Source organism: Pseudorca crassidens, chromosome 10, assembly GCF_039906515.1.
Source record: "Pseudorca crassidens isolate mPseCra1 chromosome 10, mPseCra1.hap1, whole genome shotgun sequence".
NCBI classification, from domain to species: Eukaryota; Metazoa; Chordata; class Mammalia; order Artiodactyla; family Delphinidae; genus Pseudorca; species Pseudorca crassidens.
This window is the reverse complement of record NC_090305.1, coordinates 65,618,448-65,641,111: the sequence shown is the minus strand read 5'-3', so window position 1 is coordinate 65,641,111 and position 22,664 is coordinate 65,618,448. Positions and strand designations below refer to the sequence as shown.

General features: G+C 46.1%; 1 protein-coding gene across 13 annotated transcripts in view; it reads right to left on the bottom strand.

Annotated features, from left to right (window-relative positions):
- Nucleotides 1-22,664, bottom strand: part of LARS2 (leucyl-tRNA synthetase 2, mitochondrial) — a 282,370-nt gene that overhangs the window by 15,607 nt on the left and 244,099 nt on the right. For all 13 annotated transcript variants that reach the window (XR_010946973.1, XR_010946974.1, XM_067754091.1 and 10 more), the window contains 6 exons: nt 19,794-19,894; nt 16,945-17,127; nt 15,189-15,358; nt 13,170-13,247; nt 12,158-12,269; nt 737-864 (listed from right to left, as the gene is read on the bottom strand). Coding sequence is in view for 11 of the 13 variants with exons in the window: in XM_067754091.1 (XP_067610192.1) it covers nt 737-864; nt 12,158-12,269; nt 13,170-13,247; nt 15,189-15,358; nt 16,945-17,127; nt 19,794-19,894 (772 nt within the window). In the remaining 2 variants the exon portion in view is untranslated. The remainder of the gene's footprint in view (nt 1-736; nt 865-12,157; nt 12,270-13,169; nt 13,248-15,188; nt 15,359-16,944; nt 17,128-19,793; nt 19,895-22,664) is intronic.

Genomic DNA, 22,664 nt, shown 5'->3' with positions numbered 1-22,664 from the left:
ATAATGACTGAGGAATAAACAAATAAACGTGGGCAAGGTGACGAGCTTCTCTGAGCCTGTGTCCTCAGCCGAAAAAAATGGGAACAGCTATGCCTATCTTTTACGGTGGTGAGAGTTAAATTAAACCTGGGATGTAAGTTAGCTGGCCCACGTGTGGTTCAGACTAAAAGGTTCGCCCCTTGTTTTCTTTCCCTCTTCAGCCACATCAGCATATTTAGGAGATATTCCTCACAATGGGTCTCAGATTAAACAAATTAAATACATAAAAATTACATAAGGATAAACTATAGGAGAGTTATTTGCTCTATAATCAACTACTTTTATGTATTTAAAATGATGCAATTTACCAAAAAATAAATTTCATGTAGCCTTTCTGAAATATATTTTGCAGCGCGAGGTGTTCCTTGCCCACCTCCTCACCATCACCCTACCCCCTCCAAGAGCCCAGAGCAGCTGAATGAAACTTAGAGAGATTGAAACACAGTTGGAAAGGAAGACGATTAGAACCTATAATGTAGGACAGGTTGATACTTTCCACTTTCTGGCCACAAGTTTTATGCTCACAAGCTTTTGGCATGCGGTAACTTCAAAACTGAAGGTGCTGGCAAAGGAAGACAGGCTGGAGGGTTGGGCGGAGAGCTGAGTGGGCTAGAAAGGCCTGGCGAGAAACTTCCAAACCCATCCGTGTGTGTGTGGCCGGTTCGCCTTGGCCCTAGGGGCTGCAGGAGACACTCACCAGAACCGCCATCTGTACGACATCGGGCTGCTGGAGGAACTGCGGGTCCACAGCTGGCCAGGCTTGAAGCAGCACACTGGTGTCCCAGGCGTAGTGAGTACACAGCTTCCTTGGCACCAGCGCCAGGCCTGCAACGCCAAGGCACAGAGAGTCACTGAGCACGTACGAGGCCCTTGGGAGCACTAATAAAGCGTTTGCCCTGACACAGCCTGGCTTGGAGCCGTCTGAGGCCCCAGGAGGCCACACCATGGCTTTCCACAGCCTACCAGGTGCCCCCTACTTCCTTCAGCCTGGCTCATCATCCCAGTTTATAGGTAGCTTTCTTTTTCTTTTTTTTCAAACAACATCCAGAGCCATAACGATGGATGGACACACTGTTCTCAAGTGCATTTGCAAAAGCAAGGCTGCTGCTTTTACTCGGTCTCTCTGCAGTCCTGCTGGTGAAGGAATCCTTTGTGCTCCTGAGAGTGGATCCCAAAGTAATGAGCTGCATTTGCTTCCTTTCTGGCCCATGAATACTTGTGGCCTCAGAGTACTTTTACTCATAATCACCAGAGCCAACATGCTGAGAACAGAGGGCGCTCCTCCTGGACCTACTCTGAGGGCGCTCAACCTTTCCGCTAAACTTCTTCTCGGGAGGGGCTCCCGCCATTACCAAATTGGAAAGAGCTGTCCTTGGCTCAGGGTGGGTCAAACCCGAGGAAGCAGGGAGGAAGGAAACCCTCTCCAGTCTCTCTTCCCAGAGTGCTTCACGCTGCAGCTCCCAAAGCAGAGGAGGCTCACCATCCAGAGCTGCTCAGGGCCAACTGTCAGTGCTTTGCGACTTCAACCAGGGGCTTCCTAGCAGGGAAAGTTGGATTTCCAAGCCTCTGTTGATCTCATGAGTACAAAAGATGCCCCCAAATGGGCAGGAAATACACAGAGCAGAAAACAGATCCCTGGGAAATTGTTGTGTGGTATCCCCGCTGCCTCCTGGCCCTCCCAGAGGCAAGCCCTGGGCAAGCGGGCAAGTGCATGTGGCCCGTGTGCCCACGCTGGGGGCGGTGTTATGGTAGATGCACAGCCCTTACGCTGTGAATGGCTTTTCCAGGGCTGGTGGAGGTGGGGTGGCCCTTACATACTTCCCCCTTATTACTAGCCTTGAGACCAGCAGATGCATTTGAGGGACGGGCCCATAGCTCAGGGGATGGTCTGAGGCCAAGTCTGGGACAGAGGGAATGAAGCCCACCAATGCCAGTCCCGAACACTGGGCTGTGAATGACAATGTTTTATTTTATGTTCTTTGATGACAAAAGTAATGCACGCTCCTTGCAGAAAATTTGTAAAAAGTCTAAAAACAAAGAAGAAAATCATGTTTACATGGATAGCATCTTTTTAACTTTTTATTTTGAAAGATACTAATGTATTTAATGAATACTTGTATGTACAAACCAACTCCACAAAATGAAACCAAACTACCACCAGGATCCTGCTGTAGATATAGTTTTGGATTCTCTTTTTTCCTACATTTTAAACTAATAATCAATTTCATGGAAAAGGATGACACACAATAGTATATACAGTATGGCCACAGTTTTAGTAAATATTTAAATAAACAGATAAAAATTTAGAAGGAAATACATCAGAAAAGCATCAAGCATTAACCCCGGGAGGCAGAAGTATAGATGATCTTTCTATTAAAAACAAATTTATTGATGATGATGAAAAACCACCACTGAAACAATATCAATGCTGGTGAGGAAGCGAAACAATGGAATTCTCATGTACTGCCTCTCTCTAGGCCTTTAGTAGTATTAGGAAGAAGACAGCTACCAGAACATTCACTGAAGCATTGTTGACGTTTTTTTAATAGTAAAAATAATTAAAACTTCAAACAGCCCATATGTCCATTAGTAGGGGACTAGATAAATAGTGAGCTATTTATTCAACAGAATATTATACAGAGTGAAATGGAATAACTAGAACTATAAGAATAAACATAAATTTCAAAAAAAATGATAGATTTTCTACAAGGAATACTTATTACTTTTGTAATTAGAAAAGATATTTAAAAACAGTTTTCCATGCTATAACATCAGTTTGAGATTTTTCTTCAGTTTTTTTTTTTTAGGTTTCATTTTCTTGCCCATTTATCCATAATTTATTTTGCATATAATGTGAAAAAACATTCTTAAAAAGAACTTGGTCAGGGCTTCCCTAGTGGCGCAGTGGTTGAGAGTCCGCCTGCCGATGCAGGGGACACGGGTTCGTGCCCTGGTCCGGGAAGATTCCACATGCCACGGAGCGGCTGGGCCTGTGAGCCATGGGCCCATGAGCCTGCACGTCCGGAGCCTGTGCTCCGCAATGGGGGAGGCCACAACAGTGAGAGGCCCGCGTACCGCAAAAAAAACAAACAAACAAACAAAAAAAACTTGGTCAATTCTCCAAATCCAATCTGTTGAATAAACCTTCTCTTCCCTATTGGTTTGTGATTTTTCTTTTACAATATATTATATTAGGGATGGTTTCAGAACTATTCACTACAAAGATACTCAAAATGCCTGTCTGTGATGAGCTGAAGAACGGGCCAGAATATGAATTAACACACTGCTTCCTTCATTGAGAAATTCTTGCTACCAAAAAAATGGTCAGTCTTACACGAATATGTGCTTAGTGACACAGGTGATGTACCTACTAAGCTCCTTATCTTGGCCTAGAGACAGTTCCTAGACCAGCCTCAGGTCTACGGACCACTCTGAATAGCACTGGTCCATTTTGTTCTGTTGACCTCTGTCTTGGTTCTTGTGCAGGCATCACAGATTTGTTGTAGCTTCACATGTTTTACTATTTGTCACTCCTATTGTAACCCTGTGCTGCCAGTCAACCTGAGGGAAGGAAAGGCCCATCGGGGTCTGAGAATCAAGTAGCATAAAAGATGTATTCCTGGGGCCCATCTGGCCCCTGTGTCCTGGGATTCCCATGCTTCTAATGAACTTACTCCATTTCTAACAGATGTGCCTTTTGGCAGAAGCAGAAAGGAGCTTCCTGCTTGTTCCTCAGAAGGGATCCTATTAAGACTCATATCGCAAGACAGAGGTCACAGAAGGAAGATAATTACTTCTTTATTTTAGCTGGCTGGGCCAGCACGCCTTGTCCTGTGACCCAGCTGCAGTGGGAAGCATTCCAAAATCTCCGCATGGCAGTTGTACAGGATGCCTGGGAGATGAAAGGACATTGGACACAAATGTTCTGGGCAGAAGCTGTTACAAATTCCACTTTAAAAAAAATGAGGAAGTCCAGCCTTCCTGGAGCAATTTGGATGCTTATTTATAGCGGCCTGGGCCCCTGCCAGCAATTCCATATAGATGGGAGTGGGGCCATCCTGCTCAGCAGGGAGGAAAAGAAACTTACCACCCCCAGTTCTACGTAGTGTTTTTGCCTTCCTGCTCTTTTTAGGGTAGTAAAAATACCTAATATTTGCATGGCAAATACAATGGTTTCTTTACGTGACACAGGTCAGGTCAAGAGCTGGCCTTTGGGAAGCATGTGGAGAAAGTCTGAACACAGGCTGGGAAGTGGCAAGGCCCTGGCACACAAGGCCACCACGCAGGGCCAGCTGTCGCTCTCAGCCCACCCCCTTCCTGCCCCTCCTCTGGAGAGCTGTTGTTGCTGACCTTCCCGTGAAATAACTGAAACAAGCCTCCTCTCCAGCTCTGAGAGCTGGTGAGGTTGCCATGCCACCATGGCACCCGGAGTGAGTGCTGGGTGGTCATGGTGCCCGTGGATGGCAGGCCTGTCTCCAGCCCACCCCCATCCTCATATACACACAGAGGAGGACCTGGGGACTCTGTGGTGTCTCATCCCCATCATGCCTCGTCCAGCCCTGGCACTTCCAAGGAAGTGGACCGGAAGTGATGCTACTTCACATTAGCCTTTACCCACAGAAAGGGTTCTGTTGACATTATTTTGAAATAACAACACTGACACAGCATACACATTCATGTATAAAACCATCCGAACATCAGCAGATGTCTTACTGTCCCTTACAAGTATCTTAGTGTCCCTTACAAGAAGTGTTCCCACACTTCCAGATTATTTGTAGATTTGCAGTTGTTGTTACTGTTGTTGTTGTTCCTTGGCTGCACTGCGTGGCTTGTGTGATCTTAGTTCCTCAGCCAGGGATTGAACCTGCACCCTTGGCAGGGAAAGCGTGGAATCCTAACCGCTGGTCCGCCAGGGAATTCCCAAGATTTACAGTTTTGTTGAAATTAATGAATACAGCATATATGTACAGCAAAACAATATAGCTACAATATTTTACCACCATTTTTACTAAGAAAAATGGGTTTATGGTGGTAGACTATACTTCAAGATTAGAGTTACTTCAGAAACTTAAGAGAGGCAAAGGGTCACCTTGTTGTGACCCTCACAATTAAAGTACTGATGGAAGACTTGGAGATGACAAGAGGTAAAAGCCGGAGGCAAAAACCAAGATAGATAAATCACTGTTGAAACTGTAAAAATGGCCAGAGAAATAGAAATGGAGATCTTATCACCACATTTTAAATAACTTGTATTTTGGACAAGAGGCTCATCTCAAAGCAGCACAAAAAAAACAGAAAAAGAGGAGAAATCACTCAAATGCCCATCAGTGGATGACTGTTTAATAACCTATGGAATATTCACTGGGTAGGACATCATATAGCTGTTAAAAAAGAACAGGGTCAGGGCTTCCCTGGTGGCGCAGTGGTTGAGAGTCTGCCTGTCGATGCAGGGGACACAGGTTCGTGTCCCGGTCCGGGAAGATCCCACATGCTGCGGAGCAGCTGGGCCCGTGCGTGAGCCATGGCCGCTGAGCCTGTGCGTCCGGAGCCTGTGCTCCGCAATGGGAGAGGCCACAACAGTGAAAGGCCCGCGTACCGCAAAAAAAAAAAAAAGAACAGGGTCAGCCTGTAAGTTTTGATATAGAACGACTCTATACACTCCATATGGTAAGAGAGAAACATTTCACATACGTGCATGGATTTCTGTCAAATCAACTATCCAACTGGCAGTGGAGGTGCCTGGGGAGAGCAACTGAACGTAGGGGTGAGGATGGGAGGGAACTTAGGACACACCCTTTGTAAGAACTGAAGGTTTTACAATATGCATATAGATGTACTTTTCAATGAAAAATCTAGGTTCTGCTTTTGCTTTAAGAAGCCCAGAGAGGTACACTGGAGGGTGAAGCTATTTTCTGCAGCTGGCTCTATGCACTTTTCTTCGGAAGCGGGGCTTGTATAGCTGTGAGATCACCCTTGAGGAGCAGCGCTCCTTGGGCACTTAGGGCAGACCCATCCCATCACCACGAGCTCCTTCACACTGCTCTGCAGAGCGATGCAGGAGACACGGGAGCCTCACACACTAGTGGGATGAATGGCTGCATCTGGTCAGTTGTGTGTGTGTGTGTCTGTTAAAACCTTCCACAACAAGAAATAAATTGCTTCTTCCCTTCCTTCCTCTCTCATCATCTATGACATTCCAGAACCAGAATCTCAACACTCAGGACTTGTGGGTTTAGAAAGGTAATTTAAAACAAACAAATAAAAAGAAATTGAAATGATTATAGATTCATAGGAGGTTGCAAAGAAATGTACAGGAGGTCCTGTGACCCCTCCCCCAGCCTCCCCCAGTGGTAACATCTGGCATAACTACAGCACAATATCAAAACCAGGAAATGGACATTGGTACAATCCACAGAGCTCATTCAGATTTCACCAGTTTTTGTTTGTTTGTTTGTTTGTTTTTTGTGGTACACGGGCTTCTCACTCTTGTGGCCTCTCCCGTTGCGGAGCACAGGCTCCGGACGCACAGGCTCAGCAGCCATGGCTCATGGGCCCAGCCGCTCCGCGGCATGTGGGATTTTCCCAGACCGGAGCATGAACCCGTGTCCCCTGCATCGGCAGGCGTACTCTCAGCGACTGCGCCACCAGGGAAGCCCAAGATTTCACCAGTTTTATAAGCACTAACGTGTGTGCGTGTGGCTTCATATAACCACCACTGCACTCAAGAGACAGAACTGTTCCATCACCACAAGGCTCCCTTTCCCCTTTTATGGCCACCATCCCTTCTGCCCAGTCCCCAACCCTACCCTGGGCAACCACTAATGTGTTCTTCATCTCTGTAATTTTGTTTTTTTCAAGAATGTTATAAATGGGATCATAGAATATACAGCCTTTTGAGATTGGCTTTTTTTTTTTTTTTTTTTTTGCGGTACGCGGGCCTCTCACTGTTGTGGCCTCTCCCATTGCAGAACACAGGCTCCGGACGTGCAGGCCCAGCGACCACAGCTCATGGGCCCAGCCGCTCTGCGGCACGTGGGATCCTCCCGGACAGGGGCACGAATCCGTGTCCCCTGCATCGGCAGGTGGACTCTCAACCACTGCGCCACCAGGGAAGCCCGAGATTGGCTTCTTTTTCACTCACCATAATCCCCTTGAGATCCATCCAAGCTGCTGCCTGTTAGAAAGGTCTTTTTTTTTTTTTATAGTCAGGCTATAGTTTATTACAGCAAAGGGATAAAAAGCAGGATCAATAAAGGAAAAAGGTACATCAGGCAGAAGCTGGAGGATACCAGGTATAAGCTTCCAAGAGTCCTCTCCCAGTGGAGTCACACAGGACATACTAAATCCCCCAGCAATGAACTGCAGAAACACATGCAAAATGTTTTCTTCCAGGGAAGTCTGCTTGAGCCTAAGAGTCCAGGGTTTTTATTGGGGTAACTGCAGTGGTAACTGCAGTTACTGAAACTTCAGACCTTCCAGAAGGAAAGCAGGTGTTCACCATAAATCACATTTTTTACACAAACTATCCACACAAGCTGGTATAATGTGGTTCAAGACGTCAAACATGCACAGTGCCCTAATCAGTTAGTAGCATAGGGAACATTCTAAGACCTCAGTTCCTAGGAGCCAGCCAAAGGCTAGTCATACAAGTAGGCCCTTCTGAGAATGTACAAGATTTGAGTAACTCAAGGCTGCTGGGTTAATTATTTACTTCACAGATAGGAATCAAATTATCGTGAATTTAATGTACTCTATATATATATATGATAAAGCAGTACCTTATAAAATACATACATTAAATTATAATTAAATGTAAATAAATATATCATAAATGCTATAAGACATATCATACATATGATAAGCAGTACATTAAATGCAAGGTATTATTATTATTACAAATGAGTAATGAGGGCTAGAGCTGTCCTAGGGTGTGACTGAGCAGAGTAATAATGGACATTTGCGAGGCAACTCCTCAGAGCACTGAATGGGAGGCTGTGAAAAAAATCCCACTGAAGAGTTTTTCTCTCTGATAGAGATAATTTTGTCACTAGAACCATTTTGTCCCTCTCCAGTTTGACACCATACATTCTTATCATTAGCTATGTATTTCTTGGGGGGGCATGCACAAGCTAAATTGTTCCACCACCCACGATGGAGTTTTGGCAAGGATGTGACCCTTCCAAGGAAGGTGCAGAATTGAGCCTCTGGAAAAAGGCGTAGACAGGTGCTTCCTAACAAACCCTGAGCAAGGCTCAGTAAAAGACTGTGATTAGTAATATGATGACTAATACCAACAGTGAATTTGAGTCTGAACTGAATTGAGATGAATTTATGTGAACCTGAATACTGTGGGAATATCATTTTGAGCTAAATACTGGACTAGATGCCCAGCCAAACCCTGATCTTTTTTTTTCCAAAAAAAATGTGCCCTCTAAGGATGAAGAAAAAGACTATGGAGATGAAACTTGGGCACTGTGCATTAGAATGATTTCCTTGTGGAGAGGGGAGGAGGAGGGTCATCCTGAGGAGGCACACTTACCCATGCCTAAAAGCATTTACCAAGGGATAGTCTGTATTATCTGAACCCAGTTGGTGGTGGCAGCCAGTAGACTGGAGAGCAACTTGGGGGAGGGTGGATCTTACAGATGGACAACAAGCCTCCTGATGGAGCTTTGGTGAGAGAGTGCATGTTAGAGTATTTTAGCTGCTGTCGGCCTCCTCCCCTGCTTTATACCTGCGTAGCTGTTGTAGTTCCCCCCACCAACTGCCCAAGAGGGGGACCTGAGGCAGTTGCCCTTATTCTGCATATAAGATAAAACCAGCTCATTTGTATTGCTGGTATATTCTTAGAAAGGTCATTTTTGATGATGATAAAATGATACCTTTAACCAGAGTACCACCAAGGAGCTCCCTGTTTGGTGATTTTCCGTTTTTTTTACTATCCACCAACAAAGGAAACCTTGTGTCCTTTGTGTGGAAACAGTATCAGTAACTCCAAATATGCAAAATTTCCCTAACACCCTCATAGATAGGACAGTATTCTATGGTGGTAAACAAAAGATAAATTTGTAAATTCAGATGTGGTCTATTGACCTTCTCAGATCCAAAGTTTCAGGAAGGAAAAAAAGATTTCCTCATCCTGTTGAAGTGTGCACACTGCCAAGACACTGGTTCTGTTTCTTGGGTCTCCACTGATTCTTAAAGTGATCGGTAGAGAAGCGCTCTGGGCTTCTCTAAAGGTTTCCTTTTATCCAGAGCCATGATGGCCATTTTGCCCATGGACCCCAAATTGCCCCCCAGAAGACAGATCTCAATTCTGCTGCCCTTGAGGGAGGATCTCTTTTATGAAAACCTGCTTCTCTGGAGAATTCTGAGAAATGGTAATTTCTGAACATCCCACCCTCACTGACCACATTTCCATTATAATCATTGTGAGGTTATCTTTCGAAGATGCAGGAATGAAACCAGAAGTTATATGAAAGCTATGTCTTTTAGAATAAACCAAATGTGTGTAAAAACTGTCCCAAAGGCTTGAGACAAGAGTGACTGACAGTGTGGGATGACAATAATGACCCTCACAACATAGCACTTCTGTTTGCAAAGGACTTTCAACACCTTGTGACACTGGCCCTTATCCGCTGCTGGGAGAGGCAGGAAGGGGTCGTGGCCCCATTCTCTCCAGAAGGCACCTGACAAAGACCTGTCTGTGAGTTAATGACCAAGGTGATATGCCTGGTGTGCAGGACTCCTCACTTGACTGTGCTATAGCCCCCGATGCTCATTCAGAGGAGCCACACACATACACATGTGCAGAGCCAGGAGACAAAGGCTTCCCATTGTTTCTTCGAATTAAAAAAAAAAAATTAGTTGCCATGAATTTGTAAAGCTTGAGGGAAGATCTTCTCAAGTGAATGAACACAGACTGCAATGCCCGCTGCTCAGAATGCCCTCCCCAGCTTTCCCACCAATGCCTAAAACAGAGCCAGGCACAAAATACATTCTCAATGAATGTTTACTGAATGGCTGAATGAGACATGCTAGCAAAACTAAGACTCAGTCTAGACCCACTCCTTATTATAACACAGCTCACAAAAGCCCACTGGTATTGTGTGTGGAAAAAAACATGGAGCAAAGTTTGAAATGGGCCAGTTGCTACCGTACTGCTTTAGTGTATATCCTACTGGAGATCTTGTCACACAATTGAAGGACAGACTAACAGGGTAACACCACAGTGTACACCTGTCTGGTAAGACCTGCTGGGCAGGGACAGGACCCTGGAGACAGCAGACCCTCTCTGCCACCCTCCCAAATCCTGGCCCTAAAACACAGAGACTGGAGGGGCAATGCAAGGAGGGAGTTTCTGAAAACCCCATTTACATCAGTCCCTCCTGGGAGAAATGAAATGAAGGAGGCAGACAGATAATGTGGGACAAAAAAGGATGATAAAAGGGAGAGATCTGTATATTCTAGGGTCAGAGTAAACACTTTTATTATAAATTAGATAAGTTTTGCTTTAAAAGAAGGGAAGACTAGGAAAGAATTAACAGCGTGCCATTTAAAAGACTTAATGATCACAATGATCACCAATGCTAAATGAAAGAGGCATGTTTCCTGCCTAAGGAGATAATGAAAGGCTACATAATCTAATATGATATGGCAGTAGCCTGGCAGGACCTAATACCACCCACCCTTTAGTGCATTCTAGCTATTCAGCAAAGAATGGGTGAACGTCTTGTCCTGTATAGTCTGTTCTAAAGCACAGAAGCAACTCAATTCACTTGGTGAAGTCAGCAAAACCCTTACTCCCAAACCTGACAATGCCTACTAAGATAAAACTGGTGTCTCTTAGGCGTATAATTGCAAAATTCTAAATAAAACACTAGCATATAGAATTTAACAGTATGTTAAAGGTTTACTACCCCATGGTTAAGGTAAATTTATCCCACAATAGGCTATTAGGCAATCAATTAATTGGATGTAGGTCATGACAACAGGGCAAAGGGGAAAATTAAAAGCAAAGGATACAACACCATAACAATTGAAGAATGGATGTTAAGTAAAATCTACCTCCCAATTCCTAAGACGAGTTCTGGTAAACAAGGTTAGAAGGCCACTTCCTTGACATGACAGGGAATATCTACTGTAAACCAAAAGCCAACACCATACCTAACAGGGAAGTGTTTCATTTAAATCTGGAAATGAAACAAGATTGGCTGTTGCCAGTATTCTTTAACATTACATACGGTTTTCTAAGCAGTATATTAAAGAAAGTAAACAGACACAAGGGCATTACTATCAGAAAGGAGAAAATTTAACCTTATTTGCTGATCATAGACTCCTGGAAAATCCAAGAGGATTCTACCCCTTAAATGAAGGAGGAGAGATTGGTAGGGAATCTGGTTAGAAAATAAGGAAGTAAATTAATATTAAAAATTATATGCCAGATATTACCAGTCAAAAATTATTAAAGAAAAAAGATTCCAGTCACAATAACAAAAATAAAATGAAATGTGGCAAGATTACTTGAGAATAATCTTAAGAAATGTGTGGGACCTACATGAAGAAAATTACAAAACTTGCCCAGGCACGAGGGAAGTCTTGAATGAATGGAGAGACAGATCATGTTTTGGAATGGAAGCCTAGATGCAGTAAAAATGTGAAACTTTCCCAAGTTAATTCTAGGTTTAACCAAATCTCAATCAAAATCTCAAGGACATTTTGGGAGAACTTAACAGAACTATGCCAGAGTTCTACTGAGAAGAATAAACAGGTGAGAAGAGCTAAAATAATTATGAAAAAGAAATGAATGCCACTTCTCAGAGGCCCCCAGATAAAAGCATGATGTAAACACAGCATCCCTAGGCTGCCTGGCTTCTGCAAGCTCCTTTGAAACATCCACAGAAGTCACAGGAGACCTCTGAACACAAGGTCTGGAGAACGGGCCCAGAATAACCATCAAGTCCTCCTGCACAGCACCTTCTCACTTCATTCCCGTTTCCACAGAGAGGTCCCAAGTGCAGATGCCAAACGCTGGACCCCACGGCTGAATAATGCTCAACAAGAGGCTGGAGCACATGCTGCTCAGTAGTAACTGGTCAAGCAAGGCCTCCCCACCTACCTGCCCAGAGCTCCGAGGTTATGTGAGGGGCCATGGGAGCAGCCATCACCATCAGGGCGCAGAGAGCATCCTCAAACTCAGGGCTGTGGAGAACAACTCTCTGAGAAGCTTGCTGAGGAACAGAAAAGAACAGCAATGTAAGAACACTGAGGTGTACAAGATAAGCCTGGGTAAGAAAGGCCATGAATGTATGTGAAATCCAGAGACACAAACAGGCAGGAAGAAACCCTCCTCAACATCATTTTTGCTCTGGGCAAAGAACTTTCCCTATTTAATCATAGTATTAAAAATAGCTGGAGCAGCAACAGCAGATATATTACTATTTGTCTTTTTGGCCGTGCTGCGCGGCTTGCAGGATTTTAGTTTCCTGGACCAGGGATCGAACCCGTGCCCCCTGCAATGGAAGTGCAGAGCCCTAACCACTGGACCGCCACGGAATTCCTGAGCAGATATACTGTTGACTGAGCATTTAACCACGCCCACGGTCTGATGCTAACGCATTTGGTTTTTACTACCCTTTGAGGGCAGTATTGTTACCCCATTTGACAGATTAAGCAGCTAAGGGTTAGAGTGGGAGAGTCATCTGTCCTGCGTACACGGTTAACCAAGAGATGGAGACCAGATTAGAATCCAGGTCGGTCCTAATTCTTAACCACTCAGCTATGTTTCCTATGTGCACAGAACCAGTGGGAAATACAGAGACTAGCTCAAAGGTTCTGCAATGTGGAACCTCCAGGACAGGGGTCCTCTTGCGCCCCTCAGGGAGCTCAGGGCTCCCCATTCTTCGACAGTTCCTGCAAACACTCAGTGTCTTCCTGAGGTGTGGCTAATCAGTTAACTCAGTCACACCCATTCACTTTATGGGGCACCTACTATACACCAGACTTCAGAGATAAAACGTCCAGAAAGGCATAGTCTCTGCCCTCAAGGAGCTGCAGGCCACCTCACCACGTGACTGGAGGCCACGCTCCCTCCTCGGTTACCAGCAAATGAGCACAGACGGGCCACCTACCGAGAGGGCACTGCTGAGTCCCATCAGTTGAGAAATCGCAGAATTCAGTGAGAAGTCCTCTGTGAAATGGGCAGTCACCTATTCGTAAAAAGTTGAATTATTCACTTTATTCAAATTTCCTTTAAGCTTTCCATAAAAAAACTAAATTATCCAAAAAATGTGAAACTAAATGCATGTAATAAAAGATATTTATAAATGTATTCACTATCTTAAATAGTCCCTTCATGTTTCGTCAGCACAAAGATTTTTTTTTTTTTTGCTGTACGCGGGCCTCTCACTGTTGTGGCCTCTCCCGCTGCGGAGCAACAGGCTCCGGACGCGCAGGCTCAGCGGCCATGGCTCACGGGCCCAGCCGCTCCGTGGCATGTGGGATCTTCCCGGACCGGGGCACGAACCCGTGTCCCCTGCATCAGCAGGCGGACTCTCAACCGCTGCACCACCAGGGAACCCCAGCACAAAGATTTTTAAAATCAAAGTCAATGTTGTTTCCACCACTCAAGACTGTTACTCTTCCCCCATATTTGGGACAGTGTTGGTTCCCATAGTAGGTGCCTAAGAAAACACTGATCATTACCTGAAAAGGAGGCAGGACCCATTTGATGAGCAAACATCAAAACGATAGTAAACAGGAGATGGGGTAAAGGATGTCACCTCTCTGTGGTTACATGACTTCAATTCACAGTGAAGATTATTGGTATACGGGATAAGGTTAGTTTTACATTTTCAAACACGGAGTCAACACAAGAACACAAATACGATTTGTCAGCTTTTTCCTGTTGGTGCTTTTCAATTTTGACCATGGGCAAAGATATAGAAAAATAACACATCCTTAAGATGTCCAGAGTTTCCAACTTGTTGAAATAACCCAATTCCATTATCTGACAGAAGAGAAGAATTTGCCAAATCCAAAGAGAAAAATATGGGGTATGAAAACGATCATTCAGGCATCACTCAGATCACTAAATTCAATTCCGTGAGCTCTGTTTCTCTGCACTATAGTGGAGAGGATGAAAATAAAGCTGAAGAAGTGTCAATAAATGAGACCATGCTGGACCCAGGGCCACTGCAGGTTATACAAACCAGAGGAAAAGCCCTGCTCCTTCAATGTAATCAGTTGCCAGAGTCCAGCGAAGTGACCTTGGCTAACTTTCTAAGCTTGAATCAGCACAACTTAAAAAAAAAAATTCAGCCTAAGGAGAATTTGGGGTATCTGGTACCCATTAAAAAATAGCTTCAGATTTCCTAAGGGCCTTCTTTCAAAGATATATGACATTTTTTCACAAAGTTCTCAAAAAAGGTGAATGTCATGGTATTACAGCAGACCTCTAGATGAACAATTTAAAGGGATGCTATCAATGAAGAATCTTTTAAAATGATTTAGACAATAATATACTCTTCTCTAAGAAGATAAAGTGAACAATTATTTTACCTGTAAAATTTAACCCACAATAACTCACGTGAACATTGTGTAACAAAGTACCTGAGTGGGAAAGTACTCGCTATTCTGAGTATCAGGGAACTCTGCTCTGTTCCTCACTGGTTGTGTGACTTTCATAAGACATTTAACCTCTCTGTGTCTCAGCTCTGCCCACAGATGGGATGATGAGGAGGCTAAAGAAGAGAGTATTTTCCAGCCCCTTTCAACTCTAAAATTCTGTTTCTGTTTTTATAACATATACAGTGTGTCATCAGTATGATATTAAATTTGGTTCTCTACCTGGATGTGTTAAATATGGAAACATGGAAAGTGGGCAGCTTCTTGAGATCCGGGATGGATAAATGGGAGGCACCATTAGTGGGAGCCATTTCCTGAGAGCATCGCTGTTCATGACAACGTTTGCACTGTTGCTCCACCTTGGTGAAATACCCAAAGCAGTAAGATCAATTAATCAAGGCAAGTGGGCCACCATAATAAGAAAGGAGGAAGACCCAGAGTGCCCACCCCAAGGCAGGGTGAGCCACACAGATCACGAGGGCTCAGTTACAGAATCAACCAGTGTCCCCTGGAAGGTTTCTGACCTGAGAGATGATGGAGTTCTTGTACTCCCACAGCTTCCTGCCCTCGGCTTTCTCCTCGTTACTCAACAGCTGAGGCCTGGGAACCTTCCCAGAAACCCTGGCCTCGATAAATCGAGTTGCCAAGGACCAGAGACGCTGCTGCCATCTCAGCACCCCAGGGAGAGCGTCGGCTGAGTGTAATGTCAGTGAATGAGAGAGAGAAAGAGAGACATGTGAGAATGATTGGTTTGGTTATACCTAAGTGACAAAGCACCTGTGAATGAAGAGACACTTCATTGTGCCCGGTGGATCTCTCCAAGGGCACGGAGAAGGGTCCTTCCTGGCTTCCAGTGTCTGGGAACTCAGACCAGGACTGACTCTATCATTTCTTAGAGCTCCAAATATTCAGAGTACAGGATGGCAGGGCTACACAAAGGGTTTCCACCAACTGTCACTGGCCCACAACGAGCTTAGAAGCTTGGGCCAGGATGTGCATCAGGGCACTGCCTCCTTGGTTAAGAAATCTTGCTGTGACAAAAGTGTCCTCGGAACTAACAGTGTGCTTGGAGACAGGGTTGACTTACACTGGTGCAGGTGCCCCATCTCACGTGGACAGGTAACATGCAGAGGTGGCAGTGGTCCACAGACCGCACTCTGAGCTGCAGTGCTGCACAGTCTGAGGTGTTTTAACACAACCCCTGTCCTCGCCAGATCCGTGTGTATCACATATTTCAGATGTGTTCATCAAATCAGCTGTTCATCTGATCTGGAGAAGTTGAACAGCTTCACCTGGTGGCCCTGGTCACACGGCTAACCAAATTAGGGCCAGTTCAGGCCTTTTACACTTTAGCCACTGGACTAGACGTTCTCAAGCCTGGATGCACAGCAGGATCTTCTGGAAGGCTTGTTAGAGACAGATTCCTGGAGCTGGTCCCACAGGGAGGGCTGGGGAGCCAGAACCTGGGCCTGAGTGTCCCCAGGGATTCTAGTTCCAGGACTGGCATCTGTGACCACTGCTCCAGACCACACTTCTCACTAGAAATGGTGTGTTGAACTGAACGGTGATTCCAGGCATCTGATTTCTTTTTCCCGTAACACTTGGATAAGACCACATGAAGGAAAACTGAATTACTGATTACTGTTGGCCAGCTTATTCTAGGATATCCAGATACCTGAGATTATTCTACCTCACACCATTTTAGGTCTAAACAACTTTGAAGGGACGAATCTCCCCTGCGGGGGCCTCTGAAGGCTACTGTGGGTGACTGAAGAGGTCACAGGTAACATCAGGACCAGGCCCCATGCGGGGTTTTCTGGACTGGTGACAGGCAATGACACCATTCTAGAAAAAACCTTTCAGGTTAGACCAAAAGGGGACTGGCCTCTGTGGACCACAGTGGGCCCAGGAGTACCACAAATGCCAGTCTGGCTCAAGGAAACGTTTTCAAAGTGGGATCCTCGAAGAACCTGCATGAGAACGCCACAGACTCACTGAAGGCAGGCTCCGGGGCCCTGGCCTGGGGGCTGGGTCAGCAGGGCTGTGGTGAGGACTGGGAGTCTGCAGTCACAGCAAGCGCCCCCAAAGGTTGGACGCTCATTACATCTGAGAAAACTGGCCTAGGAATGGCACAGGATGTTGGGCAAACTGCTACTTGCCTCACAGAGCTGATTCCTAGAACCCTACTATTGACTCAGCAAAGACATTTCCTTCCTTGAATTCCTTTGGCACCGAGGCGGTTCACAGAGGAGGCAGGCTGGGAAGAGGAAGGTGACTTACTTTTTACATCCCACAAGATATCCTTCTCAGGAGGGGCGGCGAAAAGGATGTAGAGCCGGATGGTGTCAATGCCGTACTGCTCCACAACGGCCTCGGGGTCCACGCCATTGTGCTTGGATTTGCTCATTTTCTCCCAAGTCACCTCTAACTTCTCCCTCGTGTTTGCATGAACAGGAACAGAACCTAGACACCAGAAAATTGCAACAGTAGGGGATGTGTGATGCCGAATTGGTTCTGTGACAGTATATTCAATAAGAAAATACTGGGTGAGCAATTATAAGTGTCAATTTAAAGAATTCCACTAATTCATTTAACATGACTCGTTCTCTCCCTCTAGACATCATAAAAATGTTTTTGTTTTCAAATGAGTGAGGCCCACCTCCCATAACAAACCTTCCTTTTTCTCAATCACAAAACAACACAAAGTAATTTCCCTTTTTTTTTTTTTGCGGTACGCGGGCCTCTCACTGCTGTGGCCTCTCCCGCTGCGGAGCACAGGCTCCGGACGCACAGGCTCAGCGGCCACAGCTCACGGGCCCAGCCGCTCCACGGCATGTGGGATCCTCCCGGACCGGGGCATGAACCCGCGTCCCCCGCATCGGCAGGCAGACCCTCAACCACTGCGTCACCAGGGAAGCCCAATTTCCCTTTTTTAAAAAAAGTAAATTACTTATATGCAAAAAGGAAAGTGAAAAAGGATAAGGAAGACTCGCATATTGCTCTTCCCTTTATGGATTCAGGGTCTCCTTTGGAAACTGGCAGATGACCAGTCAGGGTCTCCAAGCAGCAAAGCACCTGAGAGGTCACTTCACCTGGGGGCTAGTTCCCCCGTCCGTGTTGAAGTCACCAGAACATGATCTCGCAGCATCGAAGCCCATGCGTGGAGTTAGCTTGCTGGGCTCACAGTAAACGCGGTGTCCCGTTTTGCAGCCCTGTTCTCTGTCTCCTTTCCACCCACACACCATCGGTCCACACGGTGCTGATGGAGGAGGCCTTCCATGGCCATGTTTGGAGGAGGTGACCTTGCTGCCAAGCTCCAGTGGCTGGGACCAGGAAGGACATCTGAGAAGGCTAAGCTTCCTTCTCAGGAATTGGAACTAAGAGACAGAAACTCTGTCTCAATGGTGTTGGGCACTGGAACCAGAAGGTCCTAAGGAGCTGGGCCAAGACGTAGCTCTGCGGCTGCCAAAGGTCACTCTGTAAACTGAAATTAGGGAGAGCAGAATCCAAACCTGGCGGAGGAAGGAAAACATGGCAGAAGAACAGAGAGGGGCAGGGAGAGGAACTGGAGGCTCAAGAAAGAGGAGAGAGGAGTGGTCTGGCGGCTTCCTACATGTTGTACTTCCTGCGGCTGGGTTTGGGCGATGTCCCTACATCCCTGTGCGAAACCTGCCTTTGCGTGGATTTCTGTTCCTTCCAGCTAAATACTCCCTCTAACAGCAACCAAACTCACTCCCCAAGGGACCAGCGTATATACCTACAAGCCAACTCCATATTTCATGAGAGGCACACCCACTAAGTAGACAGATGCCTGCCCTTGCTGATCCACGTCCATATTCTCCCCCTGGGGGCAAGTCTGCGTGGGAAGGGAAAAGATGTTCACAACAATGCTTGACCCCGTGACATCAGAGCAAAGGGAGACTGAAGTCCTGGAAGATGTTTTATCCAAGCTGTGGTGAGGATCAGGGAACCACTGCCCCCTCTACCCCACACCCCAGTCCAGGCTGCAGCAAGCCTTTATAACACTGTTGTGAAAATTAGGAAAAAGGCATCTTTCTGGGCAGAGAAGTTGAGAAGTTAGAAAAAGGTGCCCTCTCTTGGCAGATGTGGCCCTGAGGTGTATAGTTGGGTGAGTAGCTGGATCTCGGGCCCTGCTCACCCCCTCAGCCGGTTGCCTTTGTACATTGCACAGACTGCACAGTCATACGTAGCAGCCCTGCCCATGACACAGACAGCCCTTCACCAACAGCTAAAACTTATGTGTCCCCTGGACTTAGCTCCTTTCCCTCTGGCAAGTGTTGGAGAAACACTGCCAATTTCTGCTTCTCCAGCTTCCTTTTCTCCCAAGGACCATGGTGACCCTTCCAAACCCTGAGGAATTACTGCTTTAACTAGGTAATCCCATTGCCTGCTTGCACCTAAACCTTCTCTCTAGTGTTCGGCTTGGGAGCCTGCCTACCGTTTAAGGGGTTGTGGGGTTTACCTAATTTCATCCATTAGGCATGAGTTATTCTAATTTTAACTGCCAGAGTTTCTCACAGCCACCTCCCAATTTTCTGACACGTCATTTATTTGTATGCTGGGTGCACGTGATACACCCTCATCATGCCACCTAGAGATCTTTGAGGATGAGTGAAAACACAGGGTGGTAGGAAAAGGCTCGGGAAAGCTGGGAGAAGGGGAAGTCCAGGGGGTCAGGGGGAGGAATTCCACCAGGGGGCCCAAGTAGACTGGTGGCCCCTGACGTTCTGAAATGCCCCTCTAGACCACGTGGGGAGATGTGCCGAGAATGCCCCAGTCTTACAAGAATGTCTCTTGGGTCTGGGGGCTCTGTTCCTGAGATGGGCTGTCGAACACAGGCTAGGACAGGAGGTGATGCCAGAGTTGACTCCATGTTATATACAAAAGAAAACACTTCCAGAAACTGAACTGACACTTGAGCTGGATGGGATGGGGCTGAGGGCAGCCAGCCTCAGCCTCAGAGGGCACCAGCCCAGAGCCAGCTGAGGCTTTGAGACCATGAGGCTAAAGGGTCACTCGCCTAGATTCCTGCCCAGCCAGGGCCTGGCAGCGTTCGCCTGCTTGGTTTTCTGTGAGCACCTGGATGGGACTAGATGGGCCATTCTTACCTGTGAGATCTACTTCCTCTCGCTGTAGATACTGTCCAGATGGTAGGCGGAACGTCTGCCCCTTGACAAGGCCTTGGGCCAGCAGTTTATGAAAAGGCTCTCTGAGGAAAGATAACAAAAAAAGAAAACTGGTGGGGCAGGGATTCAAAGCATCCAGAAAACAGCAGTACAAACCTTACCAGCTGATGAGCAGAGATAACTGCCCTGCATGAAAACTGGCTGACCAATGCCACTTGTAAATCCAACTTGAACAAATGGCTCCTTACAAATAAGTGATAAGGAAATTAAGTCAAATCAGAAGAAGTTAACTACTTTCCAATGTGGCAAAGTGGAAAGAACATCAGGCCTCACGTCTGGAAGGCCTGGATCTGAATCTCTGTTCTGCTTCTCAAAGACTTTTATGAGCCCAGACAAGTCACTTACTCTGAGCATCAGTCTGCTCCTCTGTAAAATGGGGATTTAAAAAACCTGCCTCAAAGGGTTGTTGGGAGAATTAAATGAAATGACTGCATGAAGATACTTGTAAATTTTAAAGGTCTATACAAATGTCAGTTATGCTGAGCCCGGAGTAATGAAGGGCTCAGGAGGATGTAGACAGGTTTACGTTGGGGTTTTGCTCGTTAAGATTACTCTTTCCTTAACTTTTATACAGTGCCTGCTTACATTCTTTTTAAAATTTTAAAATCGTACAAATTATATATGAATATGCCCTTTCTCTTCAAATTCAAACACCCCTGCCCCCGCCTTCCCAGGCCTATTCCCCTCTGATGAGGCAGTTACTATCAGTCCATACAGATCTATTTCCTTTTTTTTTTTGGCTGCTCCAAGAGGCTTTCAGGATCTTATTTCCACAACCAGGAATTGAACTCGGGGCCCCAGCACTGAAAGCACAGAGACCTAACCAGTGGACAGCCACGGAATTCCCCAGATATATTTCATTTTTAAACATCTATCGAGCATTTTCCATATGGGTGGCTTACAATTTATTTATAGTGCCTATTTTTTTTTTTAATAGTGCCTATTTTTTTAAAAATCTGTTTTAGGGCTTCCCTGGTGGCGCAGTGGTTGAGAGTCTGCCTGCCGATGCAGGGGACACGGGGTCGTGCCCCGGTCCGGGAAGATCCCACATGCCATGGAGCAGCTGGGCCTGTGAGCCATGGCTGCTGAGCCTGTGCTCCGCAATGGGAGGGGCCGCAGCAGTGAGAGGCCCGCGTACCGCAAAAAAAAAAAAAAAAAAAAAGCTGTTTTAGTCACACCCTTACTGGCTGAATAATGAACTATAGATGTTTTCTCTTAAGAGGACAAGAAGGGGTTGACCCTCCTACTGAAATTACTTTGTCTCAGATTTGAAATTGTTACTCAGTTTTGAAGCATGTGAGCAAGAGCTATTCCAAACTCCAAGTATTTGTGGAAACCTCTGCTGAGAGCATGTGCCGTATTTCACTCTTACAAAGCAGAAGGTAGAAACGTCTGAATGAGGGGACAGATTGATGTTTTCCACCAATATCACCCCCAGCATGACGAGCCTATCGATGTACAAACCCTCGGGTGCTTCAAGCTCACTTACATGGAATGGCTTTTATTTAGAGGCTCAAAAACCCAATAACCTCAAAGAGGCCAAGCCGACCACAAACCCAGCTCTAGTGATGGAGGTAGAGGGCGCTGTCTTTGTTAATTTAACAGGATCTCATTTCACACTCGAGGCTCATGTAGATGAACCCTGATACAAGGTAAGGCCTCTGGACAGGCCTCTGATTTGTACACTGTGCAGCCCCTGTCACAGCAGCTGTGTGGACAGAGGCAGTTTAAAGGAAACTTTCTAGTGGATTCAGAGGGACAAAGTGGAACAAAGAGGCTTACTGGGAAAAAGATGAAGGTCAGCTAGAAAAAAAGGACTCCTGCCCTTCGTATTTTAAAATCTTGTTATGAGCGTATGTATGTATGCATGTGTGCATGTGTGAGTTTGGTGGTATGTGTGTGTGGGGGGGGTATTTTCCAACGTGGAAAAGACCCATATATTTGACATCAAATGGAAATGTAACACGTATTTTTGAAGCCTCAAATTATTCAGTGTCACAGGGCCCATCCAGCATGGTACTGTGTTAATTTGGAAGAAATTTCACATGTGCATACGCATAAAAATAGTCACCCCATTGTTCCGGCTCTAAGATCTATCTTAATAATAACCTCTTTTGAGTCATAAAACTGCCTTCCTTCCACCTCCAAGAAATTCCACCAGCAATGTCACCATTGGCAGAATGACATCCTTTTGTGCCACATCCCAGCAAGATTCCCAGAAAATGTGACTGATGGAAAGATATGAAAAATGATTTAAAAATACAATGCACTTGGATCTCATGATGCATTTTAATACAGAAGCACCTTGAAGGGGGAGCAATGGTGTCTGGGGTCCCTGTTTCTCAGGAACACTGGCACAGACTCCGCGGGAACCTTGTGTCCTCGGGCCACATGAGCCGTATCCAGGGTAGGTTGGGGTTTTGATGCCCGAGGACCCAGATCGGCATTTTCCTCAGGAAGCTCAGGGAATTGTACCCACAGACCAAGCATGCAGTTCTCTACCATCAGTCCCATCTACCTTCCTGGCCTCTCCTCTCACATCTAAATGCCCCTGCTCCTCACAGAGGTCACAAGGACACTTGACCATTCCCAGAATGTGCTGTGCTTCCTAGGATTCAGCAGGAATGCCCACCTCAGCCTGGGTTCCTGGGGAAACCTGGACCCAACCTTTACCACTGAGCTCAGGCATCCCCTTCTCCGGTGGCTGTCCCTGTACCCTGCACACAGTCCCCTTCACGCAGCTCCGAACCCTCCTTTGTGCCCTGCCACGTCCAGCACACCCTGCCGTGAAGA